Source organism: Megalobrama amblycephala, linkage group LG8 (assembly GCF_018812025.1).
Source record: "Megalobrama amblycephala isolate DHTTF-2021 linkage group LG8, ASM1881202v1, whole genome shotgun sequence".
In the NCBI taxonomy this organism is placed as follows: Eukaryota; Metazoa; Chordata; class Actinopteri; order Cypriniformes; family Xenocyprididae; genus Megalobrama; species Megalobrama amblycephala.
Genome location: NC_063051.1, coordinates 27,610,052 through 27,630,184, shown reverse-complemented (window position 1 = coordinate 27,630,184; position 20,133 = coordinate 27,610,052). Strand labels below are relative to the sequence as shown.

Sequence of the window (20,133 nt, the reverse complement as noted above, 5' to 3'; positions counted from 1 at the left end):
TGTGTATGTTATCAAGATAAAACAGTTGGCTGATGTCACAAATCAATGTTGGTATCTAAACCAATCAATTTCTAATGCATAAAAGCAAGTCTTGTTGTACACTGTTTAATACATTGGGAATAAAGTAGGAAGTGCAAACTCTATTTCATGTTGACTTTAAAGTTGTGCTGATTCTGAGTCTTCTGAACATGTGGAGCCCATTCATCCCCTTAGTTTTATAATATATTGAACTGTTGTTCCATAGATGGGGTATTTTGCAACAGTACATGTGAGAGGCTCATCTCAATACTTTTATGATCAATAACTTCATGATGTGTATGTTCTTCTTTGTTCTGTTGTTGAGGTCTTCAGGTATATGCCACCAAAGATTATGACAATTATACTATGGGACAAACCACTGTGGTTATACTGTATGAACAACAGTTTGCCTGAAAAACTTTTGCTACGTATTTTAAAATGGAAGAGGTTCAAACATTTGTCATGTGTGTATGAAAAATTTATAGATCCGTTTAGTAGAGTGCACATATGCTGTAATCTGGAGAAAACGAAGAGTCTCATTTTGTAATCTTACCAACATTTAAAACAGAAAATCGGGTCATAAATAGATTTCAATGACTAGGTATTGATCTGGTAAAAATGTACTCTGTTATGCACTGATACTCTGATGACAGGCACAATTAGGGTGGAATTCACTGAATGAATTGAGCTGAATTTATTCACACTGTACAGTATCACGCCACCACTGTGATCCAGGCTGGATCAGTTGTCTAAAATGTCAAAAGTGTGCTTGACTGCGTCTGCGTCTGGTTATAAGGCTCTTCTTTGTCATTTGATGAATTACCACTGTCATGCTCAAACATCTCTTTTTAATAAAATTCAGTTTTCTATAATGTTGAATAATTATATCACGTAAGAAATGACACTGCATTTAGTAAATTGCCTCCGTTTTAATACCTAATATCAAAATTTGATATCAAATATACTGGGAATCTGATTTTGCCAAAACTTTTGAGGGTAAATTAGCTGCTAATTTGTGAATTGTTATTCTTATGTTTTGTCAACTCTGATATTGTCAGTATGTACTGTATACATTTTAGTTTATATATTAACTCTCTCTGACCTGTTTACATATCAGAGCTATAATTTTCTCACCAGATAAGCTCTATATTTAAATATAGTTTTGAATATTAAAATATCTATCAGACCTTTGAAATGAACAGCTGCAAGAGGTCTATTCAGGTCTATTCATGGTTCCTTCTAACAAAGATGTGTAAATGTTTGGTGACTCTCTGAATATCTCAATGATAAAGGTTCTGATATTTAAAACTATCCTGTGGAAAAGCTGAGATGTATCAAATTAACTATATGCATTTGATCTGAAAGAGAAATTGTGTCCTGCAGCATTATGGTAGGATGCTCTGTCTTAACATGCAGTACTCTGTAAGAACCACCCTGTCTGGCAGACTTTAAGAAGCATATTAAACTTAAAATCATGCTGAACTTCAAATCTAGGGTCCTCTCGTTCATCTCACTTCATCCACTTTTTGTCATGGAATCATTTTAACATATTTTAAGGGCAATAAAGCTAAGCTTCCCTTTTTTAATACTTCTAATGCGATATTAGTCACATATGAAAACCTAAACTACATTGACACTTAGCCATTTCTTATTACTTGGTCATTTGAAATGTTAAGCCTATGAATGAGCTTCGAAATATACAACACAGATAATAATAGCTACTAAAAAGGCAATGTTCAGACTGCAGGCAAATCGGATATTTTCATAAACCAGATCTTTTCAGACAGGCTGTCCGCACTATTTATTGCAAGTGGTCAAATAAGATTTGTTTGTCTGGACATAACCATCATATCTGCATGGGTTGCATTGGTAACGACGTAGGCGTACCCACGTATTGTGACCGGATGCAGGAAAAATGGAGGTACTGCATCATCTCGATCTTTAAATAAGACCCTGTCGAGTCGCGGCGCAGAAGTTGAACTCCATCGCATCAGAAAAACAGCTACGGAGGAGACTGGTATATACATAGGTATATATTGTGATGTTCTGTGCTGTAGTCACGCCCGGCTCCGCTGTGCAGCGAGGGGGTGCGGTTTTTACGTTAGTAATGTGTGTGTGTCGCGTTAAAAAGATTGTATTCGATTGGCATCTGATGTAAAATTATTGAATGTCCGCATTGTGTATCGCAACTGTTCAGGTCCAATTTGTGTGTCCAGTGCCGCTCTTTCGCTTTCCAAAATATCTGACTGCATTGGTTTCTATGGCAATGACTTTGAGTTGATAGGTATACGCCAAAAACAACAACCGCAACATGGAGGGTTTGCAATACAGATGTCTTTATAACATGATAATGTGTAGCCGCCATCTGGACTATGCCAAAGTCCCTTTCGAGGTAAGTCTGTTCACTCGGCGGCCATATTTGCAACGCCTATCTATTTGAAAGGGAGAATCCTGAAATCTCAAAAACTACTTGCCGAACTCACAATTAAATAACATGTTTAAAATCAGCAACAAAATCTGACATAAATAAATGTTGTTTCTTATGCTCAAATAGCGTTACAAAAGCTTGTTTTTCAAGTTAGGTTTCTCGGTTTCTATGGGAACCGGAGTTTGTAACGGCAGCTGCAGTGGCGCAAATTATGACTTTACCAAGAAGGCGGACCGCCATATTGGGCGTTGCAGTTTCTCCCATTCACAAATAACAGGAGTGAATTGTCTTTCTTTCTGTATATATATATATATATATATATATATATATATATAGGGGAGAGTGGGGTAATGTGAGACATCGGGTAATGTGAGACACCCCCTGTATCTCGACAAAGGAACACATTTGTGGTTATGTGACAATTATGTTTTCAAGCCCCTCACATTTCCCCTTGGCCATGAAGGAGAGGACCTCATGGTGCTGTGCTAAGCATGTTTTTTTCACAAAAATATATTTTTTGCATATAAAAGTAAATTTTCTTGCGGTCAACTTAATCAACTGTTGTGCCAAAGCAAACTGATTCAGGTAGAAAAACGTATATCATACATGTTGATGAACTATCAACATATAAAACCATGTGATGATGCTAGCTGAAGATTAGCCTGAATTGCTAAGAGAGATTGTTTTTTTCTAAAATGTAGTGGTGGGGTAAAGTGAGACAAATGCTTTGGGGTAAAGTGAGACATGAGGCACAAGTTAAATTTAGTCTTAAACATATTTTAATGTAATATTACATTACATATGTTTTATTTTTAATGTCATAAACATTGTAGAAAAGCCATCATGCCAAGGCAAAACACCAGGAAGACAACCTCTGGGGCAAAACACCCCTCGAGGAGAATGATGTGGCACATGTTCCTAAAAGTGATGTGGTAAAGAAGCTGCCTCAACCTAAAAGGCCTGGAGAGATGGAGAGATCAACTCCTCATCTTTCCCTGTAACCTTCAGGGCTGGAATGTAGAGTAGGCCTAGTTAAAGAGTATAACAGTAGGCTGATGTTCTAATACAGGTGGGTCTAGTCCTGTGTTCTGAGTCCCAGGCTGTTCTAGCTGGTTCTGATTGTGCTTTGCTCTGACCTCCAGACACTAGCTGGCTCTAAGGGTCCGTTCACACTTGTAGTTCGGTTCGTTTGGTTATATTTGGTACGGTAAAAAAATGGTATAAAATGTAGTCCTGGTCCAATTAGCGTTCAGATTGGCAATTTTATCACCAAACCAAAAGATACCGAACCTTGAGTTCATTACGTTCAATACATTCACAACGTGATTTGTCAGATTTTATGACGTATTGCCAATTTTGAATGGGAACTTAAAGGTACAATCTGTAAGATATTCGCAGTAAAATATCCAAAAACCACTAGGCTAGTGTTATATATTTTGTCCAGCTGATTACTAACAATATCTCTAATGTATTCAACTACTTGTAAATCATGAGAAAATTCCCATTCTAAACAGTGACACGGGGCAGTGCAGTCGCCTGTCAATGACGTCAGTTACCCTTTGTTACCACCTTTACTGACGTAGAAACCACATGACAACAGTGTCGTGGACAAATGCAGAAGTAGTGCCGAGCGTCCAGCAAACCACTAGCTTGCTTCAAGCAGTTCCTTATTTACTTCTTGCATGTTTTATGGTGGATTGTGTTACTTATTTATGGATCATAATTACTGTTTACCATCTGCCGCTGGTTCTGTCGACAAGGACAGCTCCCGTAAACCTCATACTCATGACCGGAAAAGTGGAAGCGGCGCCGGCGACTGTGACATAATAAAAGTCCCGCTGCTCGTATGGCGTGTGTTGATCAATCGCTCCAGCTCCTCGTTCAGCTCCCGCAACACTCGGTCCTGCTCTGCTTCATACTACAGTAACGTTAATAATCGCATACATGAACATGAGTTCTTCAATCCCTATTCTTTTGCACCGTCCGTTGAGATGGAGACCACATGTCCCAAGTTTCCGCTCTAAAACTTGGAGTCATCAAACTACGCCTTTGTTTTGAATAGGTTTCTAGTGACCTCTAGCGGAAAAAAATATTACAGATTGTACCTTTAACAAACATCCAAAACAATGCTGTGTGCTGAGGTAAATGCGCTTGTTGTGTGTGTGTAGCCTGCATGTGATGGTATTTTGACCAGCTGGGAACTCATGAAGAGCTCATAAAATGTGTAAAGTAGTCAAAATAGCGGCAGGAATCCATCCGTTACACACACAAACGAGACACGCGTCTGATGTCTGTGATGGGCAAACTTGCGACTATGACAAGAAAAAACAACATGCGTGAGGATTCTATCCTTTTTAGGGTTTCTTTTTAGGCAGCGTTCACATATGTTCAAATGAACCGCACTAACTGAGCAATCGCACCAGGGTTTGTTTTAATTGAACCAAACATGACAAGTGTGAACGCACCCTAAGGGTCCTGTGTTCTGACCCCCAGACTGTGTTCTAATCTAACTGGTTCTATCTGTCATTTGAATGTTAATTAAAATATTTTGAATTATATTATGTTGTATTTGGAAAGTGCTTAATTGACCAATCCCCATGATTTTGTTACTAGTCTGACGTTAGTTCTGGAATGTGTGGTTGTCAAACTAGCTGTCAGGATTCAAACGGTTACAACAAGTGTTGTTATGGTAGTTTCACAGTGGAAAAAGTAAGTGGATCAGTTTACCCCCTTGATTTTTGTGGTCTGTCTCAGTTTACCCCTAAACTGGGGTAAAGTGAGACACAAGATGACTTTTTTAAAAACAATCATATTTTCACGGATCTTCATCCTGAATACATTCTGATCATTTCCATGGCTAGGAAACATCCTGAATTAATGGGAAAGGTGTAAATTTTACTGATATATAATTTTAGCTCACTTAGAGGGGAGCAAATGTAAAAAATGTCCCACTTTACCCCACTCTCCCCTATATATATATAATCTTTGACTATGCGTTTTATGAGGCAGCGGCAGAAACATAGGAGCCTGGTTCACGTTATTCCGGCTTTATCTCCGCCGGTTTCAAAACACGTCTCCGTTATATTGTCATTTTCTGCTCGTCTGGCACTTTGCAACAACACAACCTTGTTACTGAAGCGACTTTCAGCTTGTTTCCTATTACAACGTCTGACATTTACGTTTTACATGGCGTGAGAAAGTCACATAGGCTACGTTGTCAGCCCAAATCCGATTTTTGTGCTTATCCGATTTAAATCCGATCAGATTTAGGAAGTGTGAATGGCCAAAATCACATGAAATGCATTTTAAGCTACATTTATATGTGGTTTGAAATCCTATTCAAATCGCATTTCTGGAAATCCGTTTCAGTCTGAACGCTCTGATCGGATTTCTCATGGTTTATCTGACCTTCTCAAGTAAAACAAAAACGTCAGACGCTGTTATAGGAAATATGTTGAAAGTCGCTGGAGAAACAAGGTTGAGTTGATGCAAAGTGCCGGACGAGCAGAAAATTACAATATAATGGAGACGTTTTGAAACCGGCGGAGACGACAATGCAGAATAAAGCCACAAATACCAGCCTCCTACGTTTCCGCTGTTACTCCAGAAGACTTAGTAGTCCAGCGTTGTGGCTAGCGGGATTTATAACATTGTCTTGTTGTAAATAAGACAACATCTCTATTGTAAACCCTCCCATGCTGCGGTTGTTGTTTTTGCCATATACAACACAATGCCATTGCCACTGAAACCAATGCAGATATTCTGGAAAACGAAAGGGCGGCATGGACACACAAATCGGATCAGTTGCGACATACAATGTGGACAGTCAATAATTTTAGATCACATTCCACTTGGATACACAAATAATCGGATTTGGACTGACAGACAGATTTGAGCAGCTGGAGTGTCCAGACTGAGACACTATTGTAAAAATCTTATTGGAATCACATTTCAAACCACCTCCAAATGTGGTTTCAATCAGATTTGAAAAAAATCTGATTTCATGTGTTTTTGTTTTTTTGTTTTTTGCTGTCTAGACTTTCAAAAACCCATCTGGATAAAATTAGGATATGCAAAAAATCAGATTTTTGCTGACAGTCTGAACATAGCCTAACATTTTGAACAAAGCTCCACCCTCCCCATTCTGACTTGATTATGTTTCATGTGCATTTATTGTCATGGGAACTTTCAGGGAACAGATGAGAATTGTTTGTTCTTGGGCTCCATGGCCACCTAGCCGGTTAACAATAGTTTACAGACTTAATTAGGGTACAGATATGACATTGTAAGTGCTACAGATGATGAGTGCCTGGGTCAGTTTACACAGCTTATGTAGAGACAGAAACAAAGAACGAGAAAGTAGATTTGGCTGTTAGTATCCTTTGAGTATAACCCAAAGCTCAAAAACAAGTGATCCCACACACAGAGAAGACAAAATGGTAAAAAAAAAAAAAAAAAAAAGCAGGGAAGTCTGTGGATGAGATTTCAATAAATTACATTTTTATTTTACATTTTCTGAAAAAATTGAAGTGGTATTTGCCCTTGCAAAAGCTGCTGCCATGACGCTACGGTGCTGTGGTTACCACTGCATTGCTAAGCAATTAAAACATTGACAGCACATCAAAATCCATTCAAATTTAAAGCATTTAAAATAAACAATGCTATTGACTTATTGTTTTCGCTCTTGTTGTGAAAAGGCATATAGAGATGGGGGTTTGATTAAATCCCTAACCATAAGTTTGAAAAATAGTGATTGCTTAAGCCACAGTGAACCAAGTTCACACTCCCTCAACCTCTGTTTTACATGGTTCTTCCATCTGTGATACAAACCTCACCAAATTCTGTTAAGATGTGATTCAAATGCAGGGTTAAATATTAATGACTGTGGATGATTAGATGAGTGTTGGCCGGTTAGCGTGTGTCTTTTGCAGGTAACAAGAAGCACTGGGATGTGACTAGGCCTGTTTGTTCAGAACACTGCGGTCATCTTTGATTGACATTCACATGATTGAACTTAACCCCTTTGTTGCCAACAACAAACCATGTTACCATGGCATGAGCTTGCTCTTAAATAGAGATGATATCTTCACAGAGAACATTCGCAAGATTTCTCAACCGAACTCTTGACGTCGGACAGAGGAAAATTCTACAATGGTAGGACATTTTAAAAGATTTATTTGTCTGATGTATTATTTATTATAGTGAATGATTGTACTTGACTTTTATTTAATGGTCTTATAGTCTTCATGAATAATTTTATTTAAGTTTTTTATGTAATTTTTATTTATTTTTTTTTTGTCTTTTTTTTTAAAGATATTTTTCCAAGAGAAAGTTAAATGGCCTTGACTTTTTTAGCAGTTTTAACCATGCCTCTCATTTACACCCTATAGCGTGAGTGCATCTCAGTCCATGTCGGCCAGGCAGGTGTGCAAATGGGCAATGCATGCTGGGAGTTGTATTGCCTAGAGCATGGGATCCAGCCAGATGGTCAGATGCCAAGTGATAAAACAATCGGAGGGGGTGACGACTCCTTCAACACTTTCTTCAGTGAGACTGGAGCTGGAAAACATGTTCCTAGAGCTGTCTTTGTTGACCTGGAGCCCACTGTCATTGGTAATGAAATTGAAAACTAACTCACTTTGTATAATTAAAGGGATAGTTCAACCAAAAAGATATTTTGAAGAATGTTGGTAACCAAACAGTTGATGGGCCCCGTTGACTTCCATAGAATTTTCTCTCTCCCCATACCATGGAAATCAATGGGGCCAATCAACTGTTTGTTTACCCATATTCTTCAAAATGTCTTCTTTTGTGTTCAGCAGAAAGTGAACTTATACTATAACATATCAAGAGTAATCTGATGAAAATAAATGATGCAAGTGACCGAATTATCTTATCTGAAATATAATAAAATGCTAAATAATCAAATACTAATTGATTTTCCAGATGAGGTGCGCACAGGTACCTACCGCCAGTTGTTCCACCCTGAGCAGTTGATCACTGGCAAGGAAGATGCTGCCAACAACTACGCCCGTGGGCACTACACCATTGGCAAGGAGATCATTGACCTGGTGCTGGACAGGACTCGCAAACTGGTAAGACAGTCTTGGGGTCAAAGGTTGGCTTTATCTTGGGGGTTGCATTACAAATCAATTGATTCTAGGAATAACTCATTATTTAATCCTGCAGGCTGATCAGTGCACTGGGCTCCAGGGCTTCCTGATCTTCCACAGTTTTGGTGGTGGCACCGGCTCTGGGTTCACCTCCCTCCTAATGGAACGGCTCTCTGTCGACTACGGAAAGAAGTCAAAACTGGAATTTGCCATTTATCCGGCTCCTCAAGTGTCCACAGCGGTGGTTGAGCCCTACAACTCCATCCTTACCACCCACACCACCCTCGAGCACTCTGACTGTGCCTTCATGGTGGACAACGAGGCCATCTACGATATCTGCCGTAGAAACCTTGACATTGAGCGTCCCACCTACACAAACCTCAACAGGCTGATCGGGCAGATCGTTTCCTCCATCACAGCATCCCTGCGTTTCGATGGAGCCCTAAATGTAGATCTGACTGAGTTCCAAACTAATCTGGTGCCCTATCCACGTATCCACTTCCCTCTCGCCACCTACGCCCCAGTGATCTCTGCAGAGAAAGCCTACCATGAGCAGCTGTCCGTTGCAGAAATCACCAACGCTTGCTTCGAGCCGGCCAATCAGATGGTGAAATGCGACCCTCGTCACGGCAAGTACATGGCTTGCTGTCTGCTGTACCGTGGAGATGTCGTACCCAAAGATGTCAACTCTGCTATCGCTACCATTAAAACCAAACGTACCATCCAATTTGTGGACTGGTGTCCCACTGGATTCAAGGTTGGAATCAACTACCAGCCCCCGACTGTGGTTCCTGGAGGAGACCTGGCTAAGGTGCAGAGAGCCGTGTGCATGCTGAGCAACACTACAGCCATTGCTGAAGCCTGGGCTCGTCTGGATCACAAGTTCGATCTGATGTACGCCAAGAGAGCTTTCGTTCATTGGTATGTGGGTGAAGGTATGGAGGAGGGCGAGTTCTCAGAGGCCAGAGAAGACATGGCTGCCCTGGAGAAGGATTATGAAGAAGTTGGCACAGACAGTGTCGGAGAAGAGGGAGAAGAAGAAGGAGAGGAGTATTAAAGGAATTCCTGGTTTTCATAATCTTGTCAAGAAACATCACAGATCTTCATAGCTTTCACAAACAGTATTGTCACTAACAAAATATTGTTTTTATGTTTCCTATGCTCACTTGAAAGCTGTATTTGACATGTAGATTATGTGCCTTTTAAAAATTTTTACTCCTATTTTCCTGATATTGGTTATTGATTCAATGTGTCAGTTTTGTTTTTGTCTAATCAGTGGATGAATATGAACAAATCATCCACATGACTCATGCAAGTCAATCTCCAAGTGCACATGACACACCATAAATGTAAAGGTGATATCGTCTAAAGACTCATATTGACATTTTTAGTTGTTTGTCAAACAAAAAATGTAGTTAATCAGCAAACAAGATAACCAGTTACTAGCAACAGTTACTATAGTGAAAAAAAGATTGAGAATTGTTACGACGGTAACCACTACAGTGCTAACAGCTTTAGTTTTCTTGATTATAGTGCTCCGGGGGTAAGAATAAAAGATTGGGCGGCACTATGCCACCTGAAGCCTGCTTGTGTAATGTTTTTGTAATTTGATTGCCTGAGGACTAAGGAAATGCAAATGGAGATCACAATGAAAGGGTGCCATGGAAGCAATCGACAACAGTGTACCGTGTTACGCAATTTGCATGACTTAAAATCATGAGTCATTCAAGTCTGTTTCAGTGTGCTTAAGATGCCCTTGCACAGACTTGAAGCTGAAAATCGTGTTATATCAAATATTAAAACATATCAGCTGTTGAGATGTTTAAAAGTGCCTTCTGACAAATGACATAAATGTCACTTTAAGATAATTTCACTAATGGCTTGGCAGCCTGCCATAGCACAACACTCAAATGTCTTTCTGCAATTAATGTTTAAAAGTAAATCTTCAGGCAAAGTATGGGGTGGGACTGCAAATAGTTCCAGACATAGAAAGGTAAATTCCACAAACAATGGTCTCATTTACATTGTAGATAGTCTATTTGGATGCAAATCTAGCCCTTAACAGATCATTTTACATACAGCTCCTTTCATTTAACTTTTGACCCCGCCCCGTCTGAGAAGTCGCAGGAGACAAGTTTCCCCTAAAACGATAACTTTTTATGGTCTCTTTTTCTCACATTTGGGAGCATAATGTTAACATAATTTAAACTTGACCCTTTTATTGCTTCTTTCCTCTCATAAGCTGACACGATTGCACTGCCATCCACTTAAAAACACCAACCGCCCTACCAGGCATTCCAGACATTCTCCACTGAGTCCTTCTCTAAACAATTGGACTTATCCAAGCCACAAAACCTTGTGCGGGGAAAAAGAGCGAGAAAGCGTTATTACAGTCAATGTGTTTAATGTATTGTACAATATTATCTTCCAGTTAAAGGGATCGTTCATCCAAAAATGAAAATTCTGTCATCATTACTTACCCTCAAGTTGTTCCAAACCTGTATGAATTTCTTCTTCTGAACACAAAAGAAGTTATTTTGAAGAATGTCAGATGAACAGTTGATGGGAACCATTGACTTGCATAGTATTTATTTCCATACACATCTGCTGAGGCTTCCTGCAGAGCAGATCTGGAGATATATCTGCCAAAGAGCAAAGTTCATGACACAGATATACAAAAAGTTGCATTAATGTGAAAACTACTGTGTGCAAATGTGGCTCTGTTACTGCAACGTGTTTTCAGACCAGATCATATACGTTCTGGTCTTCTGTAACAAATGCCCTTTAAAACTCTTGGAGGATACCAGGGTCCTATTATTATTATTACTACTGACAGCAACATTTGAAGATATAATTTATTATGAGAAGAAAATTATGTAAATGCAATAAGTTGACAATGAAATGTTTTACTAATCTTTGTTTTAAATTCGATAAAAGAAACTAAGACTTGGAATGTAGTACAAAAATCATATATAGACAAGTGGTTTTCAATCTTCAGTCATTCTCATCCTAAAATTTAAAATGCAGTTACATATTTTTGTGTATAAAGACCCAATTTATTAACTGTGAAAAATCACAAATTAAAGGGTTCACCCAAAAATGAAAATTCTGTCATTTATTACTCACCCTCATGTCGTTCTACACCCGTAAGACCTTCGTTAATCTTCGGAACACAAATTAAGATATTTTAGTTGAAATCCGATGGCTCCGTGAGGCCTGCATAGGGAGCAATGACATTTCCTCTCTCAAGATCCATAAAGGTACTAAAAAATATTTAAAAAATATTCTTGTCGCTTTATAATATTAATATTGAGCCACTGTACTCACATGAACTGATTTAAATATGTTTTTAGTATCTTTTTGGATCTTGAAAGAGGAAATGTCATTGCTGGCTATGGAGGCCTCACTGAGCCATCGAATTTCAACAAAAATATCTTAATTTCCGAAGATTAACGAATGTCTTACGGGTGTAGAACGACATGAGGGTGAGTAATAAATGACATTATTTTCATTTTTGGGTGAACTAACCCTTTAACAGTGTAATATATTAATTTGAAAATATTTCATTTCTGTTATGTTTATTTCCCATACTGTTTAATTCTTAATTTATTTAATATTTTTTTAAATAATATTTTAATCTATTTCGTGTTATTGTATGTTTATAGTTTATTTATATATTATAAATTTTAACACTTTTTTTCTCTAAACCTTTCCACTTTATGTTGTCCTTTTTGATGCTTAGCAGTCCCCATACACTTACAATATAAGAACTTTGGCAAATATTGTTAAACAATTAACCCTTTTGTGTTCCACAGATGAAAGAATGTCATGGTTTGAGACAATATGAGAGTTAAATAATTGCAAATAAAAATTTTCGGTCAATTATCTTTCAAACTTTGAGTCAACTATTGATAAAAATACACTGTGCAATAATTAAATATAAAGAGCTGCTCAAATAAACACGTAGAAATGTCTAACCTTTTCTTAAAACCTTTGTAAGTCTGAAACCTGAATGAAAACGCCTTTGTTGTAGTGATAAGGATATATATATAGGCTATACATGGAAGATCTTATTCAAATATATATCATAAACGCGACCTCTCTCAGCGTCCAATATTTGTGTTTTTTTATTATTATTATTTTATTTACCATTTAAATTCAGAACCCACTCCTTTGACCAACTGGGCACTTTCCATTCTCTCTCAATCCTTTTCTGACTGAATGAGTCGGCTAATATGAAATTCCGCCCAAAAGTTCCCTCCTTCCCCTCACTCGTGACCGCTAACTGTCGCTCCCGCCAGAGTGAAGCCAGAGCCCCGCCTCTCCTGCATCCGGTCGCGCGCCTCTATATAAACGTAGTCTGGCCCCTTCCGCGGCAATTCTGCCTTCATTCTCCGAACCCTTGACGTCGGTCTGAAGGAAAATCTGACAAAATGGTGAGTCCTATATTTTACGTTTGTTTTTAGCAAATACGGCAGACGATTATTTTCTCTGTCTATACAATGTTATTTTACAGCCTGATATTCGTGTTTAGTACGAAATATCTTTGAGTTTTGTGTTAAATTTGAAGTGATTTCTGTCTTAAAATAATCATGTATATCTAAATTCGTTTACAATTACGTGTTTAGCGAGGATTAAAAGTATTTCGATGCATTGGGCGGCAGCGAGACAAATGCGCGCGCACGCGCAACAGCAGGAGCTTTAAGATGACTGACGCACTTTCGAAAGGCACACAGAACAAAGAGAAAGGGGCAGAGGCAGAAAACTAAACTTATATATTTGTAAAACTGATAAACGCCCTGATAAGATGAACATGTTACATATCCAGAATTGTATTAAACTTGTAAATGATATAAAGCTTAAGCTTTTGTTAGATGCGCCACAAGGGTGGAGCAGACACGTCAGAATTTCAAATACTCGGATAAAGGTCTCCAGTAAAGGCGCGATCAGATATCGCGCTTTTTTCTTCTTCTCATTTTGTTTTGTCAAAGATGGGTGGTACACGTTGGGTGGGGGAAGGGACCAGCCCTGCCCTGCCCTTTAGGTCTCTTCCCCCACACTATACTTATAGTAACACTGACTCATTTAATTCCGTATTTCTGTTTTAGATGTAAAAATGAGCACTACTTGACATTCAAAGAGTGATCATAGGAGCGCAAAATGGGGACATTCCACAGCCTCCCTAGACTGTAGGCTTAGTCAGCATTTAGGCCCGCATGCGCTCATGCAGATAAAACGACTGAAACAGCTGCAGTATGTCTGGTTGGGAGCTGGGAACGGGTATTGATCCACATGCAGACCAATTGATCTTTGGAAATAGGTTATCTTAGGCTATACTTTGTTACTGGGCAGTGATCATATTTCTAACACGACATTTAGCATTTTGAGCTGAAGGAAAGTCCCTACCTCTTATCTACGTAAGTTGTAATGTTACAATGGAAACCTATACTGTCCTGTCCCTGCATTTTTTTTTTTAATTTTTTATTTTTTTTTATACAAAAGGCACAATTCAACAACTTTCCATATGAAAAGAGTGTGCAGAGTAAACATCCTGCCCTATCATTCTGCCCCATTTCCTGTCTGGACATAATGTGCTTGTGTAAAAATATACCTGTTGCCGCATATTTTTTCAGGGGACTTCAGAAATAATGTTTTGTAACTTTTACTGTAATAAGGTCAATTTATTTGCACAATACAAAATATATATTTCATTTACATTTCTTCTGAGCATTTTAAGTTGCTGATGTTAAACCATCTCCTTTTTTCTCTCTTTTGCTCTAGCGTGAATGTATTTCAATGCACGTTGGCCAAGCCGGAGCCCAGATGGGCAATGCATGCTGGGAGTTGTATTGTCTAGAGCATGGGATCCAGCCAGATGGTCAGATGCCCAGTGATAAAACTATTGGAGGAGGAGATGACTCCTTCAACACCTTCTTCAGTGAGACTGGAGCTGGTAAACATGTCCCAAGAGCAGTCTTTGTCGACCTGGAGCCCACTGTCATTGGTAATAAACAATTTTTGTATATATTATTTTATATTAAACAATATTTTGTTCCCTGGGGCAACTTCAAGTGTTTTGGTTAGCCTGCAGTTATAAGAAGTGTCTTGTTTTTCCAGATGAAGTGCGCACAGGTACCTACCGCCAGCTGTTCCACCCTGAACAGTTGATCACTGGCAAGGAAGATGCTGCCAACAACTACGCCCGTGGGCACTACACCATTGGCAAGGAGATCATTGACCTGGTGCTGGACAGAACTCGTAAACTGGTAAGACACCCATACTGCCACTGCCTTACCTATAAACTGTAGATGTTAGTCAGTCCCCCAGGATTTCACGATTCTACGATCACAGAATTTAATGTAAACTCTGCATTTCTTGCAGCAGCACACATTTTTGTCTTTACGCAATTTTTCAGCAAAATGTTAACCTGAGAGGGGGAAGCAATATTAGGCAATAAAAATCCATAATTCAGAGTCCAAGCAAATTACTCAATGTGTTCAAGTGTCCTGGCGCTGCATTGCAGTGAATTTCATGTAATGTAATACAGAGCACTGGGACATCCAGTTATATAGGCTATGAGTGTCTTAACTCTTTCCCCACCAGTGTTTTTTTTTTTTTTTTTTTTCCTTTTCTTTTTTTAAAGTTGCCAGTAACCACCATTATTTTTTATATTTTTCACAAAACTTTCATGGCCCCTAGAATATTTTGTTGTATGAGTATCTGAACATGCAATATATCAAGAGAAATAATAGAGGCTTTGCTTTTAAACAACAGTTTTATTATAGCTTCATGCCTTTTTTTAATCAACACATGAATGTGGGAAAGTTTAATTAAAAAAAAGTTTGATTTTGAACAAAAAGTTGAGAAAATAGCTTTTTTTCCCCCCAAAGACTACAATGTGCATAATGCTTTGCTTTTATCACTTGTTTCTGCTGCTTTTTTGCATGTTTTGATCCACAGATCCAGTAATCTTTCAGAAGTTGCGTAATAGCGCCCCCTACCATATAACAGTGAAAACATGGAAAGCTAGAAAATTCCGTCATTGGCTCCACAAACCTTTCTCCATTGCCGCACCAATACCATAGTCTCTTTCATTTCACCATGTTTAAAAGCTGTGTGCAAAAGAGCTTCTGTACTCCTTTTGGTCAACATCACAGATGTGACAGCCTGTCGTGGATGACTGGAAAAAAATTCATTTTTGTAATGACACCGTGAAGTGTCACATGTTGGTTTCTTACATCCCAACACCTATTGTCATTTACGAATCACCAAGACACCCTAAGTCAAATGGATCATGCCAAAATCAGGCTGATATTGTGTAGTTAGCAGCCTAACTTGTCATAGAAAATCGCTCGTTGCTCTTGACTGAGTAACTTTATTAGCTTTAATAACAGTGTATATTTAATTCATACAGTGAAGCCTATGTAGTGTTTTATTTGCAAATATTTGCTAGTCTCCACCTGTGAGCAGAAACATTCATGCACAAGCATTACAATAATGCGCTGTCGACATTTGTCATCAAAATAACGTCATCGAAACTGCCTCAAATGAACTATAAAAAATAAAGTTGTCTGAAAACTGTGCGCAAGCGGTGCCCCATGCCGCCTTGGGCGGTGCCTATATTACCTATACCAGTATCTGCACTGCTATACTGTATTACTGATTATTATACTGCAAAACGGCAACAAAAATATGCTGCAGCAAATTCATTTTAGGCCGCAAAATCAGGGGAAAAGTCCTGCGTAATCTTGGTGGGACTGGTTAGTTAAGAACTTCACAGAACATATACATCCCCCCCTTAAACATGCTAGTCACTAGGCAAGAAAAACCGAAGTAAATTTTGTTATAATTACTTAAATGTTTTTATAATTGAGATATTTCCCCATCAAAATGTTCACTATTTTCTTTGCAGGCTGATCAGTGCACTGGGCTCCAGGGCTTCCTGATCTTCCACAGTTTTGGTGGTGGCACCGGCTCTGGGTTCACCTCCCTCCTAATGGAACGGCTCTCTGTCGACTACGGAAAGAAGTCAAAACTTGAGTTTGCTGTCTATCCAGCTCCTCAAGTGTCCACAGCGGTGGTTGAGCCCTACAACTCCATCCTTACCACCCACACCACCCTCGAGCACTCTGACTGTGCCTTCATGGTGGACAACGAGGCCATCTACGATATCTGCCGTAGAAACCTTGACATTGAGCGTCCCACCTACACAAACCTCAACAGGCTGATCGGGCAGATCGTTTCCTCCATCACAGCATCCCTGCGTTTCGATGGAGCCCTAAATGTAGATCTGACCGAGTTCCAAACTAATCTGGTGCCCTATCCACGTATCCACTTCCCTCTCGCCACCTACGCCCCAGTGATCTCTGCAGAGAAAGCCTACCATGAGCAGCTGTCCGTTGCTGACATCACCAACGCTTGCTTCGAGCCGGCCAATCAGATGGTGAAATGCGACCCTCGTCACGGCAAGTACATGGCTTGCTGTCTGCTGTACCGTGGAGATGTCGTACCCAAAGATGTCAACTCTGCTATCGCCACCATCAAGACAAAGCGTAGCATCCAGTTTGTGGACTGGTGTCCCACTGGATTCAAGGTTGGAATCAACTACCAGCCCCCAACTGTGGTTCCTGGAGGTGACCTGGCTAAGGTGCAGAGAGCCGTGTGCATGCTGAGCAACACTACAGCCATTGCTGAAGCCTGGGCTCGTCTGGATCACAAGTTCGATCTGATGTACGCCAAGAGAGCTTTCGTTCATTGGTATGTGGGTGAAGGTATGGAGGAGGGCGAGTTCTCAGAGGCCAGAGAAGACATGGCTGCCCTGGAGAAGGATTATGAAGAAGTTGGCACAGACAGTGTCGGAGAAGAGGATGAAGAAGGAGAGGAGTATTAAGTTGATGGCTTACTGACCCTTGCACAACCTGGCAAGACAACTCATGCCTGACTTAATATGTAAAATGTTCTGTTATGAAACCACATTCCATTAAATAAAAGTGTTCCTTTTATTTGGTCAACCTATTCAATAAAAATGCAAAAATAATCTGCTGCGATTGGTCTTTTATGTCTCTAAGAGTTTTAGGATATATTTGTATGGCTTTCTTTGTGTCAAAGGAGCCAAACGGTTATAATTTCATAAGGCGGGACACTGGGCCTTGCCAAAATTTGACAGCTCCCCGACGGCAATAGTTTCGGCCCAGATCTGGCCCACATCTGGTCTGCGTATAATCCACATGTACCAGATGTGGGCTGGATCTGGGCCACACGGTTGTCTGGTCTTAAAGTAGATGACATGAGGAAATATTGTGTTAATCTGTTAGCAACCATTGACTTGTTTGCATTAGTGTTGCCAAGAGAAAAGGGAAGAAGGGTTTTCACAGGTTCCCAGAAATATGCCATCAGCAGTATAGGCAGAATTTGTGTTTTTAAAATGCTGACAAATTAACACAAATCTACACACTTGCACACTACTGTGAAGGGTTTAAATAAACAACCTCCTTGGAAACAAGCTTAATACAGTTTTTCTTTAGCTTATGAAACTATCAATAAACTGAAATCACAATTTATATCTTATTGTGAAATGATAAATATATATTTTCAAATAAAAATACACATTGGGGCAATTTTAATTGCAGCATCAGTGAAAAGTATGGACACCAACCACCACATTAAACTGAAATGCAAATGAATGTGGTAATTGATCCATCCATTTTCTAAACAGCTTGTCTTATGTATGGTAAATATGCAGTGGCAATTCTTTAAAATTAAAGTCATTACTCTTTTTCTAGATCACGTCTCTGCACACACGCTGCATTGAGATCTCTGACCTGACAAACTTTTCCAGTAGTTTCCCCACAAAATTTATATTTTTATTAATAAAATACTTTTCTATACTGTCTTTCAGTAAAACTAATTTGAAGCATTTAAGCAGAACCCTTCAAATCAAAAGGTCTTTTAGATCATGAGAAACCTACATTCAGTGATGTCTCCAAACTTTTGACTCATACTGCTCTATATGCTTGAACCTAAGTACATAATATTCTCAACACAGGCAAGCTAATCTTCTTATCCAGTCGCCTGCTTTGGATATAGTTTACAGATTAAACATGCACTGGCGATGAATAGGGTTGCGTGTTTGTCTTGTGAAAGAGGAGAGCCGGATCTCTGTGCTGGGAACAAACACACCCACACACGTAAACCTTCAGTGGATCACACAGTGGCCACACACAACACTAAACTTGAGATTCTTGAGCCTCTGTATACACAACATACAGTTATGAAGGACATCACAAAACTATAATTACCAGACCAAGCATTGTGTATACAATATAAGGATTTAAATAGCAGAAAAATATGAAAATATTTTGCAAGCCCCTTTTTTTTCCTGTACCTATTTGTCAAGTGGATACAGTGCAGACATGGTTTACAGCGCAACAGTGTACAATACAAAGTGGGCCTTTTTGCTCTGATTCCAGTTGGCACTGAGCTTATCTGCAAGAAAACAAGTGAAAGCACTGGTTATGCCTGTCACATGACTCAAGAAAGACGCCAATGACAATCATGTACAGTTTTATGTGAGATTTGAATGCAAAACTCCACCGTAACATGTTGATGTTGATTTGTGTGTTCTGACTGGTTTTTAATGCATATGCTAGGCAGTATACACACACACACACACATATATATATATGTATATATATATATACACACACACACACTACCAGTCAAAAGTTTGGAAACATTACTATTTTTAATGTTTTTGAACGAAGTCTCTTCTGCTCATTAAGGCTGCATTTATTTCATAATAAATACAGAAAAAACAAGAATAATGTGAAATATTATTACAATTTAAAATTATGGTTTTCTATTTTAATATACTTTAAAACATAATTTATTTCTGTGATCAAAGCTGAATTTTCAGCATCATTACTCCAGTCTTCAGTGTCACATGATCCTTCAGAAATCATTCTAATATGCTGATTTGATACTCAGTTATTATCAATGTTGAAAACTGTTGTGTTGCTTAATATTTTTTTGGAAACTGATACTTTTTTCAGGATTCACTGATGAATAAAAGGTTAAAAAGAACAGCATTTATTCAGCACTTATGTGTTAAATTGATAAAAAGTGATAGTAAAGATTTATATTGTTAGAAAAAATGTATATTTTGAATAAAAGTATTAATTTCTTTCAAAAAAAGAAAGAAAAAAAAATTAACCCAAACTTTTGAATGGTAGTGTATATTATTACAAAAGATTTCTATCTTAAATAAATGCTGATATTTTTAAACTTTTTATTCATCAAAGAATCCTGAAAAAGTATCACAGGTTATAAAATAATATTAAGCAGCACAACTGTTTCCAACATTGATAATAAATCAGCATATTACAATGATTTCTGAAGGATCATGTGACACTGAAAACTGGAGTAATAATGCTGACAATTCAGCTTTGCATCACAGAAATAAATTATATTTTAAAGTATATTAAAATAGAAAACCATAATTTTAAATTGTAATAATATTTCACAATATTACTGTTTTTTATATATTTATTATTAAATAAATGCAGCCTTAATGAG

The 20,133-nt window shown here is 38.5% G+C and overlaps 2 protein-coding genes across 2 annotated transcripts; both read left to right on the top strand.

Annotated features, from left to right (window-relative positions):
* The first annotated feature begins 1,936 nt into the window (after positions 1-1,936).
* si:ch211-114n24.6 (uncharacterized protein LOC795591 homolog) lies at positions 1,937-9,780 on the top strand. The gene is made up of 5 exons (XM_048200311.1): positions 1,937-2,047; positions 7,539-7,600; positions 7,837-8,059; positions 8,393-8,541; positions 8,636-9,780. Exons 2-5 carry the CDS (start codon positions 7,598-7,600, stop codon positions 9,614-9,616), a joined length of 1,356 nt encoding a protein of 451 aa, XP_048056268.1. The 5' UTR covers positions 1,937-2,047; positions 7,539-7,597; the 3' UTR covers positions 9,617-9,780.
* Positions 9,781-12,842: 3,062 nt separating this feature from the next.
* tuba8l4 (tubulin, alpha 8 like 4) lies at positions 12,843-17,596 on the top strand. The gene is made up of 4 exons (XM_048200310.1): positions 12,843-12,995; positions 14,341-14,563; positions 14,677-14,825; positions 16,472-17,596. The coding sequence occupies exons 1-4, from the start codon at positions 12,993-12,995 to the stop codon at positions 17,447-17,449; spliced, it is 1,353 nt and encodes a 450-aa protein (XP_048056267.1). The 5' UTR covers positions 12,843-12,992; the 3' UTR covers positions 17,450-17,596.
* The last annotated feature ends 2,537 nt before the right edge of the window (positions 17,597-20,133 follow it).